Genomic DNA, 17,266 nt, shown 5'->3' on the forward strand with positions numbered 1-17,266 from the left:
GCCCTGCCGCCAGCCACCGGGACCCCCAAAAACACCTCCCGGGGACCCCCCGATCGATGTCCCCCCGAGGGGCACCTGCGGCTCCGGAGCCCAGAGAGATCCAAACATCCCCCCCAGGGAACCCCAAACCCAGGGACCCACCCCCCCCCGGGATATTTGGGACGAGCTCCCCCTCCCCGGGCACCTGCGGGATGGGGGGCGAAGGTCCCGGGGAGGCTGCGAGTTCAGGAAGCTCCGGAGCCGCGCGCTTGATTCGCTCCTTCTCTGCTCCTGCTTCCTGCTGCCGCTCCGCCTCTTCCTCCCTCCTCCTCCTCCTCCCCCTCCTCATTCCCAGTTCCGAAACCGAACTGGGAGGGGATGGGTCAAGGAAAGGGCGGGAACCGTGAGGGCAAAGGGGCGGGGTCAAGGCAAGGGCGGGAACTGTGAGGGCAAAGGGGCGGGGTCAAGGAAAGGGCGGGAACTGTGAGGGGAAAGGGGCGGGGTCAAGGAAAGGGCGGGAACTGTGAGGGCAAAGGGGCGGGGTCAAGGAAAGGGCGGGAACTGTGAGGGGAAAGGGGCGGGGTCAAGGAAAGGGCGGGAACTGTGAGGGGAAAGGGGCGGGGCCAAGGGGCCCTCTGGTTCTAAAAGGGCCTGGTTTGCCCTAAGATCTTCAGAAAAGGGCCTCAAATGCAGCCTAGATCCACCAGGGTTGGCAGAAAATCAGCCAAAGGCCCCTGAAATCCATACAAAGCGGTGTAAAATCACCCAAATGGGGCTCATGTTCTCCAAAAGTGAGCAGCAGTCCAGCCTAAATCCGCCCAGTTGATCCTAGAATCACCAAAATGGGACGAAAATCTGAGGGACCGTAGACTGCGAGCGGCACCAGAACCGGCAGCAGCACCAAGAATGAGACCGAAATCAGAATGGAGCCCGAGACCAAGAGTGGGAACAGAACCGACACCAGAACTGAGACCATCAACGCTCCAGAAGCGGAACTAGGCCTGGGACTGAGAAGGAGACCGAGAGCGAAACCGGCCCCAGAGCTGGCCCTGGGACCAAGACTGAGACCAACACCGACACTAGAACCTGCACCGGGAGTGCTCCAGCACTGTCCTGGGACCGACACTGGCACCGGCACTGGCAGGACTCCAGGGCTGACACTGGGAGCGGCGCCGGAACCAGCACCAAGACTGGCACCGGCGCCAGAACCGAGACTGAGATTGGCCCTGGGAGAACTCTGGGACCAGCACCGGTACTGCTACCAGCACTGGGATTGGGTCCGCTCCAAAACCAAGAGCGACATTTGAGACCGAGACTGGCACCGCTATAGGACCCAGGCTGAGACCAACACTGTGGAAGCTGACACAGAGAGAGCTGTGGATTTAATCAGCATTTGCAGTTTGATAACCAAGATGCTTTGGCAAGAACAACCAGAGACCCCAGACCCCACAAATGCCCTACAGAGACCCCAGTCCCCCCCAAATCCCCCATAGAGAACCCAGACCTCCCCAAGATCCACTTTAGAGTCCCCAGACCCACAAAATCCCCCACAGAAACCCCAGACCCCCCCAAATCCCCCATAGAGACCCCAGACCCCCCAAATCCCCCATAGAGATCCCAGACCCCCCAAATCCTCGATAGAGACCCCAGACCCCCCAAATCCCCCATAGAGACCCCAGACTCCCCCCAAAATCCACTTTAGAGACCCCAGACCCCCCAAATCCCCCACAGAGACCCCATACCCCACAAAATCCCATGAACAGACCGCAGACCCCCCCCAAATCCCCTATTAATCCTCCAGAGTTCCCCAAATCCCCTACAGAAACCCCAGACCCCCAAATCACCCATAGAGACCCCAGACCCCCCAAGATCCACTTTAGAGTCCCCAGACCCTGAAAATCCCCCATAGAGACCCCAGACCCCCACCCCAAATCACCTACAGACACCCCAGACCCCCAAAATCCCATAGAGACCCCAGATCCCTAAATACCCCATAGAGACCCCAGACCCCCCAAAATCCCCTACAGAGCCCCCAGACCCCCCAAATCCCCCAGAGACACCCCCAGACCTCCCCAAACCCCTACAGAGACGCAAGACCCCACAAATCCCCTAAAGATCCCCCATAGACCCCCGGAACCCCCAAATTCCCTATAGCCCCCCCACAAATCTCAAATACACATCTCCGGAAATCCCCTACAGACCCCCCCCAAATCCCCTACAGACACCCCTAGAAATTCCCTAATCCCCTAACGAACTCCCCAAATTCCCTATAGAGAGCCCTCTATAGACACACCCCAGAAAACGAAACCTCCCAAATCCCTACAAACCCCCCAAACCCCTACAAATCCCCTATAAATCCCCTAAAGATGCCCAAGCCCCACCGGAGGTCTCGGACATGCTGCAACCGGCCCGGGAGACCGGGACAAAAGATGGCGGCGCCCGCTGAGGAAACTTCCGGCGTCCTGAGCATGCGCAGGGGAAAGCGCCAATAGATGGGCGGGACATGGATGGGAAAAAGGGAAAAAGCCAATGAAAAGTCCGGATGAAGGAAATGGGCGGGGCCCGGGAAAAGGCGGGAATTCTGAGGCGAAAGGGGCGGGGCCAAAGGGAACTGCGCTCCTAAAAGGGCCTGGTTTGGTTTAAAATCAGCAGAAAAGGGCATCAAGGGCATCCAGAATCCACCAGGGTTGACATAAAATCACCCGAAAGATACGCAGGACGATAGAGACTGGGATGGTGCAAAATGGGATCACATGGACTGGGATTGCACAGACTGGGACCAGATGGATCAGGGCCATCCCGACTGGGATTGCACAAACTGGGATGGCATGGACTGGGACCGTATGGACCGGGATGGCTGCATCGGGACGATGCGAACCGAGGCGGTTCTGCCCCACCCAGGGGTCCCTCCCGTCCTGCTCTGTCCTGTGTAGGGCCCTGCCAAACTCCCTGTGTTAGCATAGGGTTAAAATGTTTCAAAAATCATGGGAATTACCAAGGATTCAGGGGATGGGAAGAAAGGTTGGTCTGGTAGGCCTGGGCAAGGGAACTCGGCCTTTGGAATGAATTAGGTCAGGTGAATCTGCACCTACGTAATCATCATATGATACGATTGTTAAATGTAATGATTGTTTGGTAGTTGAATGTAATTATTGCTTAATTGTAATAAAAATCTCGGGAAACGATATTTGGGGGACCTGATGAAAATTGCAAGAATTGATACTTGGATAAGATCAACGTAGATATGATACCAATACAGGTTTAATAATTAATATACAGCTATATCATGAAAAGGGTATAAAAACACGTCCATCTCGAATCCACGTTGGAGTCAGATTTGGGTTTATACCCCGGCTCCCCAAGCTCTTCAATGAAACCACCTGCATATAATCATCCTGTGATTATGCGTTTCCACGCTAACATTTTGGCGACCCAGATGGGACCTTGTGAGCGCTGCTGAGGACCCCGCGACCCGATCACGCCCCAGCCGGCACCGAGGGATTCTCGGGAAGCCCGTCGGCACCGGGACCCCCCGCCGCTCACAACGTCCCCTGGAGAAAGGTAAGGTGCTTTTACTCTGGCCTGGTTGCCTGCCAGTTAGGCGCAGCGAAAGGCGCGTGTGGTTGGGCTGAGGAATTCCTGGTATTGCCGCGGTGCCGTCCGTCAGTCAATCGCGAAAGCGTTGCAGGTTCAGCATCAGTGGTTTATTGTAGCTGTAACACGGAGAAGATTAAACGGATTTTGGGCGGCAGTGCCCCCACACCACACACTTCTCCTTTGGGCTGCTCATTAGCACATTGGAAGGAAGGTAATTTTGGGCAAGAGTTACATAAGGTTGATTGATTATTATAACACTTGGTGGCCGAAATATGTCTTGCAGCATGGGAAAATGTGTCCGGAAAACTTGTCTTTGCCATCTGATGTGATTTCACAGTTACTGATCTTTTGTAAACAGGAGGGCAGATTGGACAAAGTTCCCTACGTTGATTCATTTTTCTATTTGCAGGAAACACCAGAGTGGCTGGTTGAGTGTGGGTTAATGATTGTTAAAGTACCTGAAAACAATAATTGCATGGGTTGTGTCCAAGGGAAGCGTTGTATAGAACACCTGGCATTGGATGAAAAGTTTATATCGGATCGATGATATGGATGGTGAATTGCTGGTAGCCCCCATGGGATCAAGGGAATCTGACCCTACCTCACCTGGCCCGATTTCACCTGACCCACTTACACACCCCCTGCCAAAGGATACCCTCCTCCCTCACCTACTGGTGCTCAGGGATACCCTCCTCTCCCACCAACGCCTCTTTCGCCTGCTCCTGTCTTCCTGTACCCTCCTCTGCCGTCTTCACCTGCCCCTCCTTCCCCAGAAAATGACTAAGATGGAACCGTGATACAGAGATGTGGGGAGGGTGCCACAGGAGCAGATAGTATGGGGAGGCCAAAACAAAAGTATAACCAGCCGAGTGTCTTCCCAGCATGGATTCCAGGGAATGTGGGTCACCAAGGCTCTGCCCAACGTGGGTCCTCACAGGGCTTCCCTTACTGGTGCCTCCGTTGGTGTATGGTCAACGCTGATCTGCAGGAGAAGCTTTTCCCACATTCAGTACACACATAGGGCCTCTCCCCGGTGTGGATGCGCCGGTGGATGATGAGGTTGGAGTTTTTCCTGAAGACCTTCCCGCAATCAGGACACTCGTAGGGTCTCTCATCCGTGTGCGTCTGGTAGTGCTGCATGAGCTGGGAGTTGACGGGAAACCTCATCCCACACTCTGAGCACTCGTAGGGCTTCTCCCCAGTGTGGATCCTTTGGTGACAGATTAGGCTGGAACGTTGCCTGAAGTCCTTCCCACAATCCCCACATTTGTAGGGCCTCTCCCCAGTGTGGATGCTTTGGTGACGAATCAGGTCGGAACGGCGTCTGAAGCCCTTCCCACAATCCCCACACTTGTAGGGTCGTTCCCCTGTGTGGATTCTCTTGTGACAGATAAAGCTGCTCCTCCATGTGAAGCTCATCCCACACTCCAAGCACTTGTGGAGCTTCGCTCCATCATGAAGCTGCTCATGAACCACCAGGTCCGAGCTCCGGCTCCATCTCCGACCCCCTGCCCGGCCCAGGCTGGGTCTTTCCTCCTCAGATCCCCGTGATCTGCGTTTGCAGCCCCTCCTCGTGCGGGATCTCCGCGGCTCTTCCTCCCCGCTGGATTCCTGCGACGTGGAGCCGCTCCAAATGACCTCTTCCTCGAGGTTCTGCCGTGGGGATTTGTCCTCCATGGTCTCTGTCCTCAGCTCCTTGTCTGGGGCAGGAAGGACAAGGAGAGGATGGGATTTGCCTCCGTGCCAGAGGGAAGGGGAAGGAGAACCCCCCAGCGCGACCCCGGCACGACGGCGCCGGCAGCGGGGTTGTCCTGCAGCTGGGGGCCCTGCTGGGCTGGGAGATGGAGCAGGACAGAGGGTAAAGGGGCAGTGAATTCCTCCTCACCTGCCTGGTTATCCTGGGGCATCTTCCTGTTCCTCAGAGCCTCCTCCTCCTCCATCGGGCCAAGGTTTGGGAATGGGAAATCCTGCTTTGGGCTAAAACAAGGGATGAGCATGTTGTGTTGCGGGTTCTGCCTGCCCAAGTCCATCTCTAGAAGTCCCCGGGCACTGGGGCCCATAAAAACCTCCCAAACAGCCAACATTCAGGCCTGGAAATGCCTCCCACCAGCTCCTGGGAATGGTCCCTCTCCTCTGGTGTTCAGGGGTTCCCCCCTGTCCCAGCTCTGGGGCTCACGCTTGTATTGGGGGTCCCCCATCTCCTCGGTCCCTGCACTCCCCAGGCTGCTGGGAGTCCCAGGAATCCACAAAGCTCTCCCCTCTTCCATCTCCCTATTTAGGGATGCTGGGGGTTTTTGGGTCCCACGGTCCCTTCTCCCCCTTATTCTCTGTCTGGGGCGCAGGGGATTCATGGACTCCCCCCTGCCCCTCTCCAGGCTCTTGAGGGTCCCACGAATCTCGGCCCTCCCCCCTCTCTGGGCTCCCCACTTTGGGATCCTGGGGCACACAGGGCTCTGCTCCTCCAGGCTGCCTCTGCCGGCAGCTGCCACCAGGACCCCCCAATGTCCCCCAAGGGGCATTTTCGGCTCAGCTTTGGAGTTCTGCATTCTCCAAACGAACCCACTCCCCCCAAAAAATAAATAAACAAACCATGCAGAGAGGCACTGGGACTATTCTAGGGGCAACTGGGATGCAACTGGGGGCAAGTGAGCCACGCTGAGGTAACTGGCAGTGCCTGGGAATGACTAGGAGATTGTTCAGGGCTACTGGGATATACTGGGAGTATCTGAGACCACAGGGGTGCTGACTGGGACCTAGCTAGGAGCAACTGGGAATGTGCTGGGGGAAAACTGGGAGCATGCTGGGGCAACCGGGGGCAAGTGTGAGCGACTGGGGCCCTGGAGGCAGAGACTGGCATCATACTGGAGTCGCACTGGGATCGTACTGGGAGTGACTGGAACTATGGTATGGGCAGCTGGGGGAGCTGGAAACGCACTGGAGCAAAGTGGGAGGAACTGGGAGCAACGGGGACCGTGCTGGGGGCAAATTGCATGAAATCAGGCCATGACTTGGGAGTGACTGGGCTCCTAGTGGGAGTGCCGAGGAAACTGGAACCACACGCGGGGAGCAAGCGGGCTCATACTGGGAGCAGCCGCTTCCGTCCCAAGGACCCCCGATCCCCTTTCCCGGCCATCCCGCCCCTCCAGCCCCAGCACCCCCCGCCGGGATCCCGGGAATCCCAGGGGTCCCCCCCTCTCGGGGTCCCCGCTCTGCCCTTCTGGGGCTCTCCTCTCTCCGGGCTCCCGCTCCAGGAAGCCGCGGCTCTCCCGGGGCTCCCCAAAACCGCTGTCCCCCGCCGATCCCGCCGGTCCCGCGCGGTCCCCACGTGGCCCCGGCAGAGCTCGCAGGGCCCGGCCCGGGAAGCCCAATCCCCACCGCGGGGGGACCCGCATCCCCCCGCCCCCCGCCGGGGCCCTGCCGCCAGCCACCGGGACCCCCAAAAACACCTCCCGGGGACCCCCCGATCGATGTCCCCCCGAGGGGCACCTGCGGCTCCGGAGCCCAGAGAGATCCAAACATCCCCCCCAGGGAACCCCAAACCCAGGGACCCCCCCCCGGGATATTTGGGACGAGCTCCCCCTCCCCGGGCACCTGCGGGATGGGGGGCGATGGTCCCGGGGAGGCTGCGAGTTCAGGGAGCTCCGGAGCCGCGCGCTTGATTCGCTCCTTCTCTGCTCCTGCTTCCTGCTGCCGCTCCGCCTCTTCCTCCCTCCTCCTCCTCCTCCCCCTCCTCATTCCCAGTTCCGAAACCGAACTGGGAGGGGATGGGTCAAGGAAAGGGCGGGAACCGTGAGGGCAAAGGGGCGGGGTCAAGGCAAGGGCGGGAACTGTGAGGGCAAAGGGGCGGGGTCAAGGAAAGGGCGGGAACTGTGAGGGCAAAGGGGCGGGGTCAAGGAAAGGGCGGGAACCGTGAGGGCAAAGGGGCGGGGCCAAGGAAAGGGCGGGAACTGTGAGGGGAAAGGGGCGGGGCCAAGGGGCCCTCTGGTTCTAAAAGGGCCTGGTTTGCCCTAAGGTCTTCAGAAAAGGGCCTCAAATGCAGCCTAGATCCACCAGGGTTGGCATAAAATCAGCCAAAGGCCCCTGAAATCCATACAAAGCGGTGTAAAATCACCCAAATGGGGCTCATGTTCTCCAAAAGTGAGCAGCAGTCCAGCCTAAATCTGCCCGGTTGATCCTAGAATCACCAAAATCGGACGAAAATCTGTGGGACCGTAGACCGCGAGCGGCACCAGAACCGGCAGCAGCACCAAGAATGAGACCGACATCAGAATGGAGACCGAGACCAAGAGTGGGAACAGAACCGACACCAGAACTGAGACCATCAACGCTCCAGAAGCGGAACTAGGCCTGGGACTGAGAAGGAGACCGAGAGCGAAACCGGCCCCAGAGCTGGCCCTGGGACCAAGACTGAGACCAACACCGACACTAGAACCTGCACCAGGAGTGCTCCAGCACTGTCCGGGGACCAACACTGGCACCGGCACTGGCAGGACTCCAGGGCTGACACTGGGAGCGGCACCGGAACCAGCACCAAGACTGGCACCGGCGCCAGAACCGAGACTGAGATTGGCCCTGGGAGAACTCTGGGACCAGCACCGGTACTGCTACCAGCACTGGGATTGGGTCCGCTCCAAAACCAAGAGCGACATTTGAGACCGAGACTGGCACCGCTATAGGACCCAGGCTGAGACCAACACTGTGGAAGCTGACACAGAGAGAGCTGTGGATTTAATCAGCATTTGCAGTTTGATAACCAAGATGCCTTGGCAAGAACAACCAGAGCTTTGAAGATTACAAAAAGATTGGATCGAGACTGCGACAGGAAAGAAGATTGAACTAAATAAGTAGAAATGTAAAGTTTGTCTGAGTGATGTTTAACCCAATGAATGTAGTAAAAAATTACCGCCTTCCCAAAAAGGGTGTGTAAGCAAATGTAGCTGAGAGTAAATCGGGATTCTGATCACGAGTCAGTCGTCCCTGTCTCTCTCTCAACCTTCGATAAACACGGACACTGGGAGCGGCACCGGGAGCGCTCCAGGACTGCTCTGGGACCGGGACCAGCACCGGCACAGGGAGAACTCTGGGACTGAGACTGAGAGCGGGATTGTGCCAGCACAGAGACTGGTACCGGCACCAGAACCGAGACTGGCACAGATCTGAGACCAGGACTGAGACTGAGATTGGCACTGGGAGCACTCCGGGACCAAGAGTGCAGCGGAACCAGCACTGGGACCGGAACCACTGCAAGGCTGTGGCCGAGATCGAGACCAAGACCAAGACCCAAACTATAACTGAGACTGAGATGGAAACCAGAGCCGGCACTTGCATGGAGACTGGCAGCGCTGTAGGACCAAGAATGAGACCGACACCAGCACCGCTCAGGGACTGAGAATCAGACCGGGACCAGAGTCAGCACCAGGATTGCTCCAGGACTGCTCCAGGACAGAGACCGGCACCGGGAGCGCTCTGGGACCTCCTCGTTCACTCCAGGGAGTTTTGTCAGAGCCCCCGCACGGGACAGGGCAGGACTGGGAGGGACCCCTGGGTGGGGCAGAACCGCCTCGGTTCGCATCGTCCCGATGCAGCCATCCCGGTCCATACGGTCCCAGTCCATGCCATCCCAGTTTGTGCAATCCCAGTCGGGATGGCCCTGATCCATCTGGTCCCAGTCTGTGCAATCCCAGTCCATGTGATCCCATTTTGCACCATCCCAGTCTCTATCGTCCTGCGTATCTTTCGGGTGATTTTATGTCAACCCTGGTGGATTCTGGATGCCCTTGATGCCCTTTTCTGCTGATTTTAAACCAAACCAGGCCCTTTTAGGAGCGCAGTTCCCTTTGGCCCCGCCCCTTTCGCCTCAGAATTCCCGCCTTTTCCCGGGCCCCGCCCATTTCCTTCATCCGGACTTTTCATTGGCTTTTTCCCTTTTTCCCATCCATGTCCCGCCCATCTATTGGCGCTTTCCCCTGCGCATGCTCAGGACGCCGGAAGTTTCCTCAGCGGGCGCCGCCATCTTTTGTCCCGGTCTCCCGGGCCGGTTGCAGCATGTCCGAGACCTCCGGTGGGGCTTGGGCATCTTTAGGGGATTTATAGGGGATTTGTAGGGGTTTGGGGGGTTTGTAGGGATTTGGGAGGTTTCGTTTTCTGGGGTGTGTCTATAGAGGGCTCTCTATAGGGAATTTGGGGAGTTCGTTAGGGGATTAGGGAATTTCTAGGGGTGTCTGTAGGGGATTTGGGGGGGGTCTGTAGGGGATTTCCGGAGATGTGTATTTGAGATTTGTGGGGGGGCTATAGGGAATTTGGGGGTTCCGGGGGTCTATGGGGGATCTTTAGGGGATTTGTGGGGTCTTGCGTCTCTGTAGGGGTTTGGGGAGGTCTGGGGGTGTCTCTGGGGGATTTGGGGGGTCTGGGGGCTCTGTAGGGGATTTTGGGGGGTCTGGGGTCTGTATGGGGTATTTTGGGGATCTGGGGTCTCTATGGGATTTTGGGGGTCTGGGGTGTCTGTAGGTGATTTGGGGGGGGTCTGGGGTCTCTATGGGGGATTTAGGGGGGTCTGGCGTCTCTAAAGTGGATTTTTGTGTGGGTCTGGGGGGTCTGTAGGGGATTTTGGGGGGTCTGGGGTCTCTATGGGAGATTTGGGGGGGTCTGGGGTCTCTATGGGGGATTTAGGGATCTGGGGTCTCTATGGGATTTTGGGGGTCTGGGGTGTCTGTGGGTGATTTGGGGGGGTCTGGGGTCTCTTTGGGGGATTTTGAGGGTCTGGGGACTCTAAAGTGGATCTTGGGGGGTCTGGGGTCTCTATGGGGGATTTTGGGGGGTCTGGGGTCTCTATGGGGGATTTGGGGGTCTGGGGTCTCTGTAGGGGATTTGGGGAAGTGTGGGGGATTAATAGGGGATTTGGGGGGGTCTGCGGTCTGTTCATGGGATTTTGTGGGGTCTGGGGTCTCTGTGGGGGATTTGGGGGGTCTGGGGTCTCTAAAGTGGATTTTGGGGGGAGTCTGGGGTCTCTATGGGGGATTTGGGGGGTCTGGGGTCTCTATGGGGGATTTGGGGGGGTCTGCGGTTTCTGTGGGGATTTGGGGGGGTCTGGGGTCTCTATGGGGGATTTGGGGGTCTGGGGTCTCTATGGGGAATTTTTGGGGATCTGGGGTCTCTGTAGGGGACTTGTGGGGTCTGGGGTCTCTATGGGGGATTTTGGGGGTCTGGGGTCTCTATGGGGGTTTTGGGGGTCTGGGGTCTCCATGGGGGATTTTGGGGGGTCTGGGGTCTGTGTAGGGGATTTGGGGGGTCTGGGGTCTCTATGGGGTATTTTGAGGGGTCTGGGGTCTCTATGGGGGATTTTGGGGCGTCTGGGGTCTCTATGGGGGATTTAGGAGGTCTGGGGTCTCTATGGGGAATTTGGGGGTCTGGGGTCTCTATGGGGAATTTTTGGGGATCTGGGGTCTCTGTAGGGGACCTGTGGGGTCTGGGGTCTCTATGGGGGATTTAGGAATCTGGGGTCTCTATGGGATTTTGGGGGTCTGGGGTGTCTGTATGTGATTTGGGGTGGTCTGGGGTCTCTATGGGGGATTTTGTGGGTCTGGGGACTCTAAAGTGGATCTTGGGGGGTCTGGGGTCTCTATGGTGGATTTGGGGAGGTCTGGGGTCTCTATGGGGGATTTAGGGATCTGGGGTCTCTATGGGATTTTGGGGGTCTGGGGTGTCTGTAGGTGATTTGGGGAGGTCTGGGGTCTCTATGGGGGATTTGGGGGGGTCTGGGGTCTCTGTAGGGCATTTGTGGGGTCTGGGGTCTCTGGTTGTTCTTGTCAAAGCATCTTGGTTATCAAACTGCAAATGCTGATTAAATCCACAGCTCTCTCTGTGTCAGCTTCCACAGTGTTGGTCTCAGCCTGGGTCCTATAGCGGTGCCAGTCTCGGTCTCAAATGTCGCTCTTGGTTTTGGAGCGGACCCAATCCCAGTGCTGGTAGCAGTACCGGTGATGGTCCCAGAGTTCTCCCAGGGCCAATCTCAGTCTCGGTTCTGGCGCCGGTGCCAGTCTTGGTGCTGGTTCCGGCGCCGCTCCCAGTGTCAGCCCTGGAGTCCTGCCAGTGCCGGTGCCAGTGTCGGTCCCAGGACAGTGCTGGAGCACTCCCGGTGCAGGTTCTAGTGTCGGTGTTGGTCTCAGTCTTGGTCCCAGGGCCAGCTCTGGGGCCGGTTTCGCTCTCGGTCTCCTTCTCAGTCCCAGGCCTAGTTCCGCTTCTGGAGCGTTGATGGTCTCAGTTCTGGTGTCGGTTCTGTTCCCACTCTTGGTCTCGGGCTCCATTCTGATTTCGGTCTCATTCTTGGTGCTGCTGCCGGTTCTGGTGCCGCTCGCGGTCTACGGTCCCTCAGATTTTCGTCCCATTTTGGTGATTCTAGGATCAACTGGGCGGATTTAGGCTGGACTGCTGCTCACTTTTGGAGAACATGAGCCCCATTTGGGTGATTTTACACCCCTTTGTATGGATTTCAGGGGCCTTTGGCTGATTTTCTGCCAACCCTGGTGGATTTAGGCTGCATTTGAGGCCCTTTTCTGAAGATCTTAGGGCAAACCAGGCCCTTTTAGAACCAGAGGGCCCCTTGGCCCCGCCCCTTTCCCCTCACAGTTCCCGCCCTTTCCTTGACCCCGCCCCTTTGCCCTCACAGTTCCCGCCCTTTCCTTGACCCCGCCCCTTTCCCCTCACAGTTCCCGCCCTTTCCTTGACCCGGCCCTTTGCCCTCAAAGTTCCCGCCTTTGCCTTGACCCCGCCCCTTTCCCCTCACAGTTCCCGCCCTTTCCTTGACCCGGCCCCTTTGCCCTCACAGTTCCCGCCCTTTCCTTGACCCATCCCCTCCCAGTTCGGTTTCGGAACTGGGAATGAGGAGGGGGAGGAGGAGGAGGAGGGAGGAAGAGGCGGAGCGGCAGCAGGAAGCAGGAGCAGAGAAGGAGCGAATCAAGCGCGCGGCTCCGGAGCTCCCTGAACTCGCAGCCTCCCCGGGACCATCGCCCCCCATCCCGCAGGTGCCCGGGGAGGGGGAGCTCGTCCCAAATATCCCGGGGGGGGGGGGGGGTCCCTGGGTTTGGGGTTCCCTGGGGGGGATGTTTGGATCTCTCTGGGCTCCGGAGCCGCAGGTGCCCCTCGGGGGGACATCGATCGGGGGGTCCCCGGGAGGTGTTTTTGGGGGTCCCGGTGGCTGGCGGCAGGGCCCCGGCGGGGGGCGGGTGGATGCGGGTCCCCCCGCGGTGGGGATTGGGCTTCCCGGGCCGGGCCCTGCGAGCTCTGCCGGGGCCACGTGGGGACCGCGCGGGACCGGCGGGATCGGCGGGGGACAGCGGTTTTGGGGAGCCCCGGGAGAGCCGCGGCTTCCTGGAGCGGGAGCCCGGAGAGAGGAGAGCCCCAGAAGGGCAGAGCGGGGACCCCGAGAGGGGGGGACCCCTGGGATTCCCGGGATCCCGGCGGGGGGTGCTGGGGCTGGAGGGGCGGGATGGCCGGGAAAGGGGATCGGGGGTCCTTGGGACGGAAGCGGCTGCTCCCAGTATGAGCCCGCTTGCTCCCCGCGTGTGGTTCCAGTTTCCTCGGCACTCCCACTAGGAGCCCAGTCACTCCCAAGTCATGGCCTGATTTCATGCAATTTGCCCCCAGCACGGTCCCCGTTGCTCCCAGTTCCTCCCACTTTGCTCCAGTGCGTTTCCAGCTCCCCCAGCTGCCCATAGCATAGTTCCAGTCACTCCCAGTACGATCCCAGTGCGACTCCAGTATGATGCCAGTCTCTGCCTCCAGGGCCCCAGTTGCTCACACTTGCCCCCGGTTGCCCCAGCATGCTCCCAGTTTTCCCCCAGCACATTCCCAGTTGCTCCTAGCTAGGTCCCAGTCAGCACCCCTGTGGTCTCAGATACTCCCAGTATATCCCAGTAGCCCTGAACAATCTCCTAGTCATTCCCAGGCACTGCCAGTTACCTCAGCGTGGCTCACTTGCCCCCAGTTGCATCCCAGTTGCCCCTAGAATAGTCCCAGTGCCTCTCTGCATGGTTTATTTATTTTTTGGGGGGAGTGGGTTCGTTTGGAGAATGCAGAACTCCAAAGCTGAGCAGAAAATACCCCTTGGGGGACATTGGGGGGTCCTGGTGGCAGCTGCCGGCAGAGGCAGCCTGGAGGAGCAGAGCCCTGTGTGCCCCAGGATCCCAAAGTGGGGAGCCCAGAGAGGGGGGAGGGCCGAGATTCGTGGGACCCTCAAGAGCCTGGAGAGGGGCAGGGGGGAGTCCATGAATCCCCTGCGCCCCAGACAGAGAATAAGGGGGAGAAGGGACCGTGGGACCCAAAAACCCCCAGCATCCCTAAATAGGGAGATGGAAGAGGGGAGAGCTTTGTGGATTCCTGGGACTCCCAGCAGCCTGGGGAGTGCAGGGACCGAGGAGATGGGGGACCCCCAATACAAGCGTGAGCCCCAGAGCTGGGACAGGGGGGAACCCCTGAACACCAGAGGAGAGGGACCATTCCCAGGAGCTGGTGGGAGGCATTTCCAGGCCTGAATGTTGGCTGTTTGGGAGGTTTTTATGGGCCCCAGTGCCCGGGGACTTCTAGAGATGGACTTGGGCAGGCAGAACCCGCAACACAACATGCTCATCCCTTGTTTTAGCCCAAAGCAGGATTTCCCATTCCCAACCCTTGGCCCGATGGAGGAGGAGGAGGCTCTGAGGAACAGGACGATGCCCCAGGATAACCAGGCAGGTGAGGAGGAATTCACTGCCCCTTTTAACCCTCTGTCCTGCTCCATCTCTCAGCCCAGCAGGGTCCCCAGCTACAGGACAACCCCACTGCTGACGCCGTCGTGCCGGGGTCGCGCTGGGGGGTTCTCCTTCCCCTTCCCTCTGGCACGGAGGCAAATCCCATCCTCTCCTTGTCCTTCCTCCCCCAGACAAGGAGCTGAGGACAGAGACCATGGAGGACAAATCCCCGCGGCAGAACCTCGAGGAAGAGGTCGTTTGGAGCGGCTCCACGTCGCAGGAATCCAGCGGGGAGGAAGAGCCGCGGAGATCCCGCATGAGGAGGGGCTGCAAACGCAGATCACGGGGATCTGAGGAGGAAAGACCCAGCCTGGGCCAGGCAGGGGGTCGGAGATGGAGCCGGAGCTCGGACCTGGTGGTTCATGAGCAGCTTCATGATGGGGAGAAGCTCCACAAGTGCTTGGAGTGCGGGATGAGCTTCAGATGGAGGAGCAGCCTTACCTGTCACCAGAGGATCCACACCGGGGAACGGCCCTACAAGTGTGGGGATTGTGGGATGGATTTCAGGCGCCGTTCCAATCTGGTCCAACACCAAAGTATCCACACTGGGGAGAGGCCCTACAAATGTGGGGATTGTGGGAAGGACTTCAGGCAACGTTCCAACCTGACCCGTCACCGAAGTATCCACACTGGGGAGATGCCCTACAAGTGTGGGGATTGTGGGAAGGACTTCAGGCTACGTTGCAGCCTGACCTGTCACCAGAGGATCCACACTGGGGAGAGGCCCTACGAGTGCTCAGAGTGTGGGAAGAGGTTTTACTCCAGCTCCCAGCTCATGCAGCACTACCAGACACACACGGATGAGAGACCCTACGAGTGTCCTGATTGCGGGAAGGGCTTCAGGGAGAACTCCACCCTCATCACCCACCGGCGCATCCACACCGGGGAGAGGCCCTACGAGTGTCCCGAGTGTGGGAAAAGCTTCTCCTGCAGATCAAATTTGGTCAGTCACCAACGGAGGCACCAGTAAGAGAAGCCATGTGAGTGCCCTGAGCGCAGGAAGAGCTTCGTGCGCTGCTCCAACTCCATCCCCCACTGGATGACCCACAATCTTCAGAGCCCTGGTGACCCACATTCCCTGGGATGCAGTTTGGGAAGGCACCTGGCTGGTTATCCTTTTGTTTTGGCCTTATTTTTTGTCTGTCCTCCATCTCTTTGTGCTCCAAAGCCAAGAGGGATGGGCCTGTCCCCTCTAAACCACTCAAATTCCCATGAACACACCTCAACTTCAACCCAGAAGGGCTCCATCCCACCTCCAAGTGGATTGTTCCCGCCTCAAAACAACTCAGTCCCACACGAACCTTGCTGGATTCCACAGTCACCAGGGGGAGAAGGGGTTGGAAGGAGATTGGGAGGAGTGGGATCCAAATTTCGAGCAGTGGGATCGGGATTGTGTGGGACTGGCTGGGCAGCTTGTATTTGATAGCAAATAAAATTTTCGCGGTTCCTGATTTCTGTCCCGTTCACTCTCCGTCAGTTCCAGTTCTGTTTTCAGTGGCGCCTTCTCAGCTGATTGTGTTTGTGTCCTCCTTTCTCTCCTGCCTGTCTCTGCCTGCTCCGTTTCTCTCCCAGTGGCTCCCTTGAGCCAGGGCAGCTCCCAGCAAAGACCCTGCCCTGATTTCCTTCCCAATGCTGGAGCTCCAAGAGCCATGGCTGAAGGTATGAAGGCTGGCAGTGAAATGTCCCTGTAAGATCCTGCTCCACTTGGCTTTTGGCCCCTTCTTAAGAGCTTTGCCTTCAGGGGCAGGAACATCTTTTCCTGGCTGGCAACTGGAATTCCAGACCCTGGGAGTGTGGGCCGTGGAGGACCATCCAAACTGGGATCACGTAGGTTTGGATCACATGGACTGGGATTGCACAGACTGGGACCAGATGGATCAGGGCCATCCCGACTGGGATTGCACAAACTGGGATGGCATGGACTGGGACCGTATGGACCAGGATGGCTGCATCGGGACGATGCGAACCGAGGCGGTTCTGCCCCACCCAGGGGTCCCTCCCGTCCTGCCCTGTCCTGTGTAGGGCCCTGCCAAACTCCCTGTGTTAGCATAGGGTTAAAATGTTTCAAAAATCATGGGAATTACCAAGGATTCAGGGGATGGGAAGAAAGGTTGGTCTGGTAGGCCTGGGCAAGGGAACTCGGCCTTTGGAATGAATTAGGTCAGGTGAATCTGCACCTACGTAATCATCATATGATACGATTGTTAAATGTAATGATTGTTTGGTAGTTGAATGTAATTATTGCTTAATTGTAATAAAAATCTTGGGAAACGATATTTGGGGGACCTGATGAAAACTGCAAGAATTGATACTTGGATAAGATCAACGTAGATATGATACCAATACAAGTTTAATAATTAATATACAGCTATATCATGAAAAGGGTATAAAAACACGTCCATCTCAAATTCACGTTGGAGTCAGATTTGGGTTTATACCCCGGCTCCCCAAGCTCTTCAATGAAACCACCTGCATATAATCATCCTGTGATTATGCGTTTCCACGCTAACATTTTGGCGACCCAGATGGGACCTTGTGAGCGCTGCTGAGGACCCCGCGACCCGATCACGCCCCAGCCGGCACCGAGGGATTCTCGGGAAGCCCGTCGGCACCGGGACCCCCCGCCGCTCACAACGTCCCCTGGAGAAAGGTAAGGTGCTTTTACTCTGGCCTGGTTGCCTGCCAGTTAGGCGCAGCGAAAGGCGCGTGTGGTTGGGCTGAGGAATTCCTGGTATTGCCGCGGTGCCGTCCGTCAGTCAATCGCGAAAGCGTTGCAGGTTCAGCATCAGTGGTTTATTGTAGCTGTAACACGGAGAAGATTAAACGGATTTTGGGCGGCAGTGCCCCCACACCACACACTTCTCCTTTGGGCTGCTCATTAGCACATTGGAAGGAAGGTAATTTTG

At 57.9% G+C, this 17,266-nt stretch overlaps 1 protein-coding gene across 1 annotated transcript in view; it reads right to left on the reverse strand.

The window, feature by feature from the left end:
• LOC134056009 (uncharacterized) overlaps positions 1-17,266 on the reverse strand; it is a 262,164-nt gene that overhangs the window by 86,956 nt on the left and 157,942 nt on the right. The window contains exon 19 of the mRNA XM_062512488.1: positions 4,553-5,068. Coding sequence (XP_062368472.1) covers positions 4,553-5,068 — 516 coding nt within the window. The remainder of the gene's footprint in view (positions 1-4,552; positions 5,069-17,266) is intronic.

This window comes from Cinclus cinclus, chromosome 37 (genome assembly GCF_963662255.1).
Source record: "Cinclus cinclus chromosome 37, bCinCin1.1, whole genome shotgun sequence".
NCBI classification, from domain to species: domain Eukaryota; kingdom Metazoa; phylum Chordata; class Aves; order Passeriformes; family Cinclidae; genus Cinclus; species Cinclus cinclus.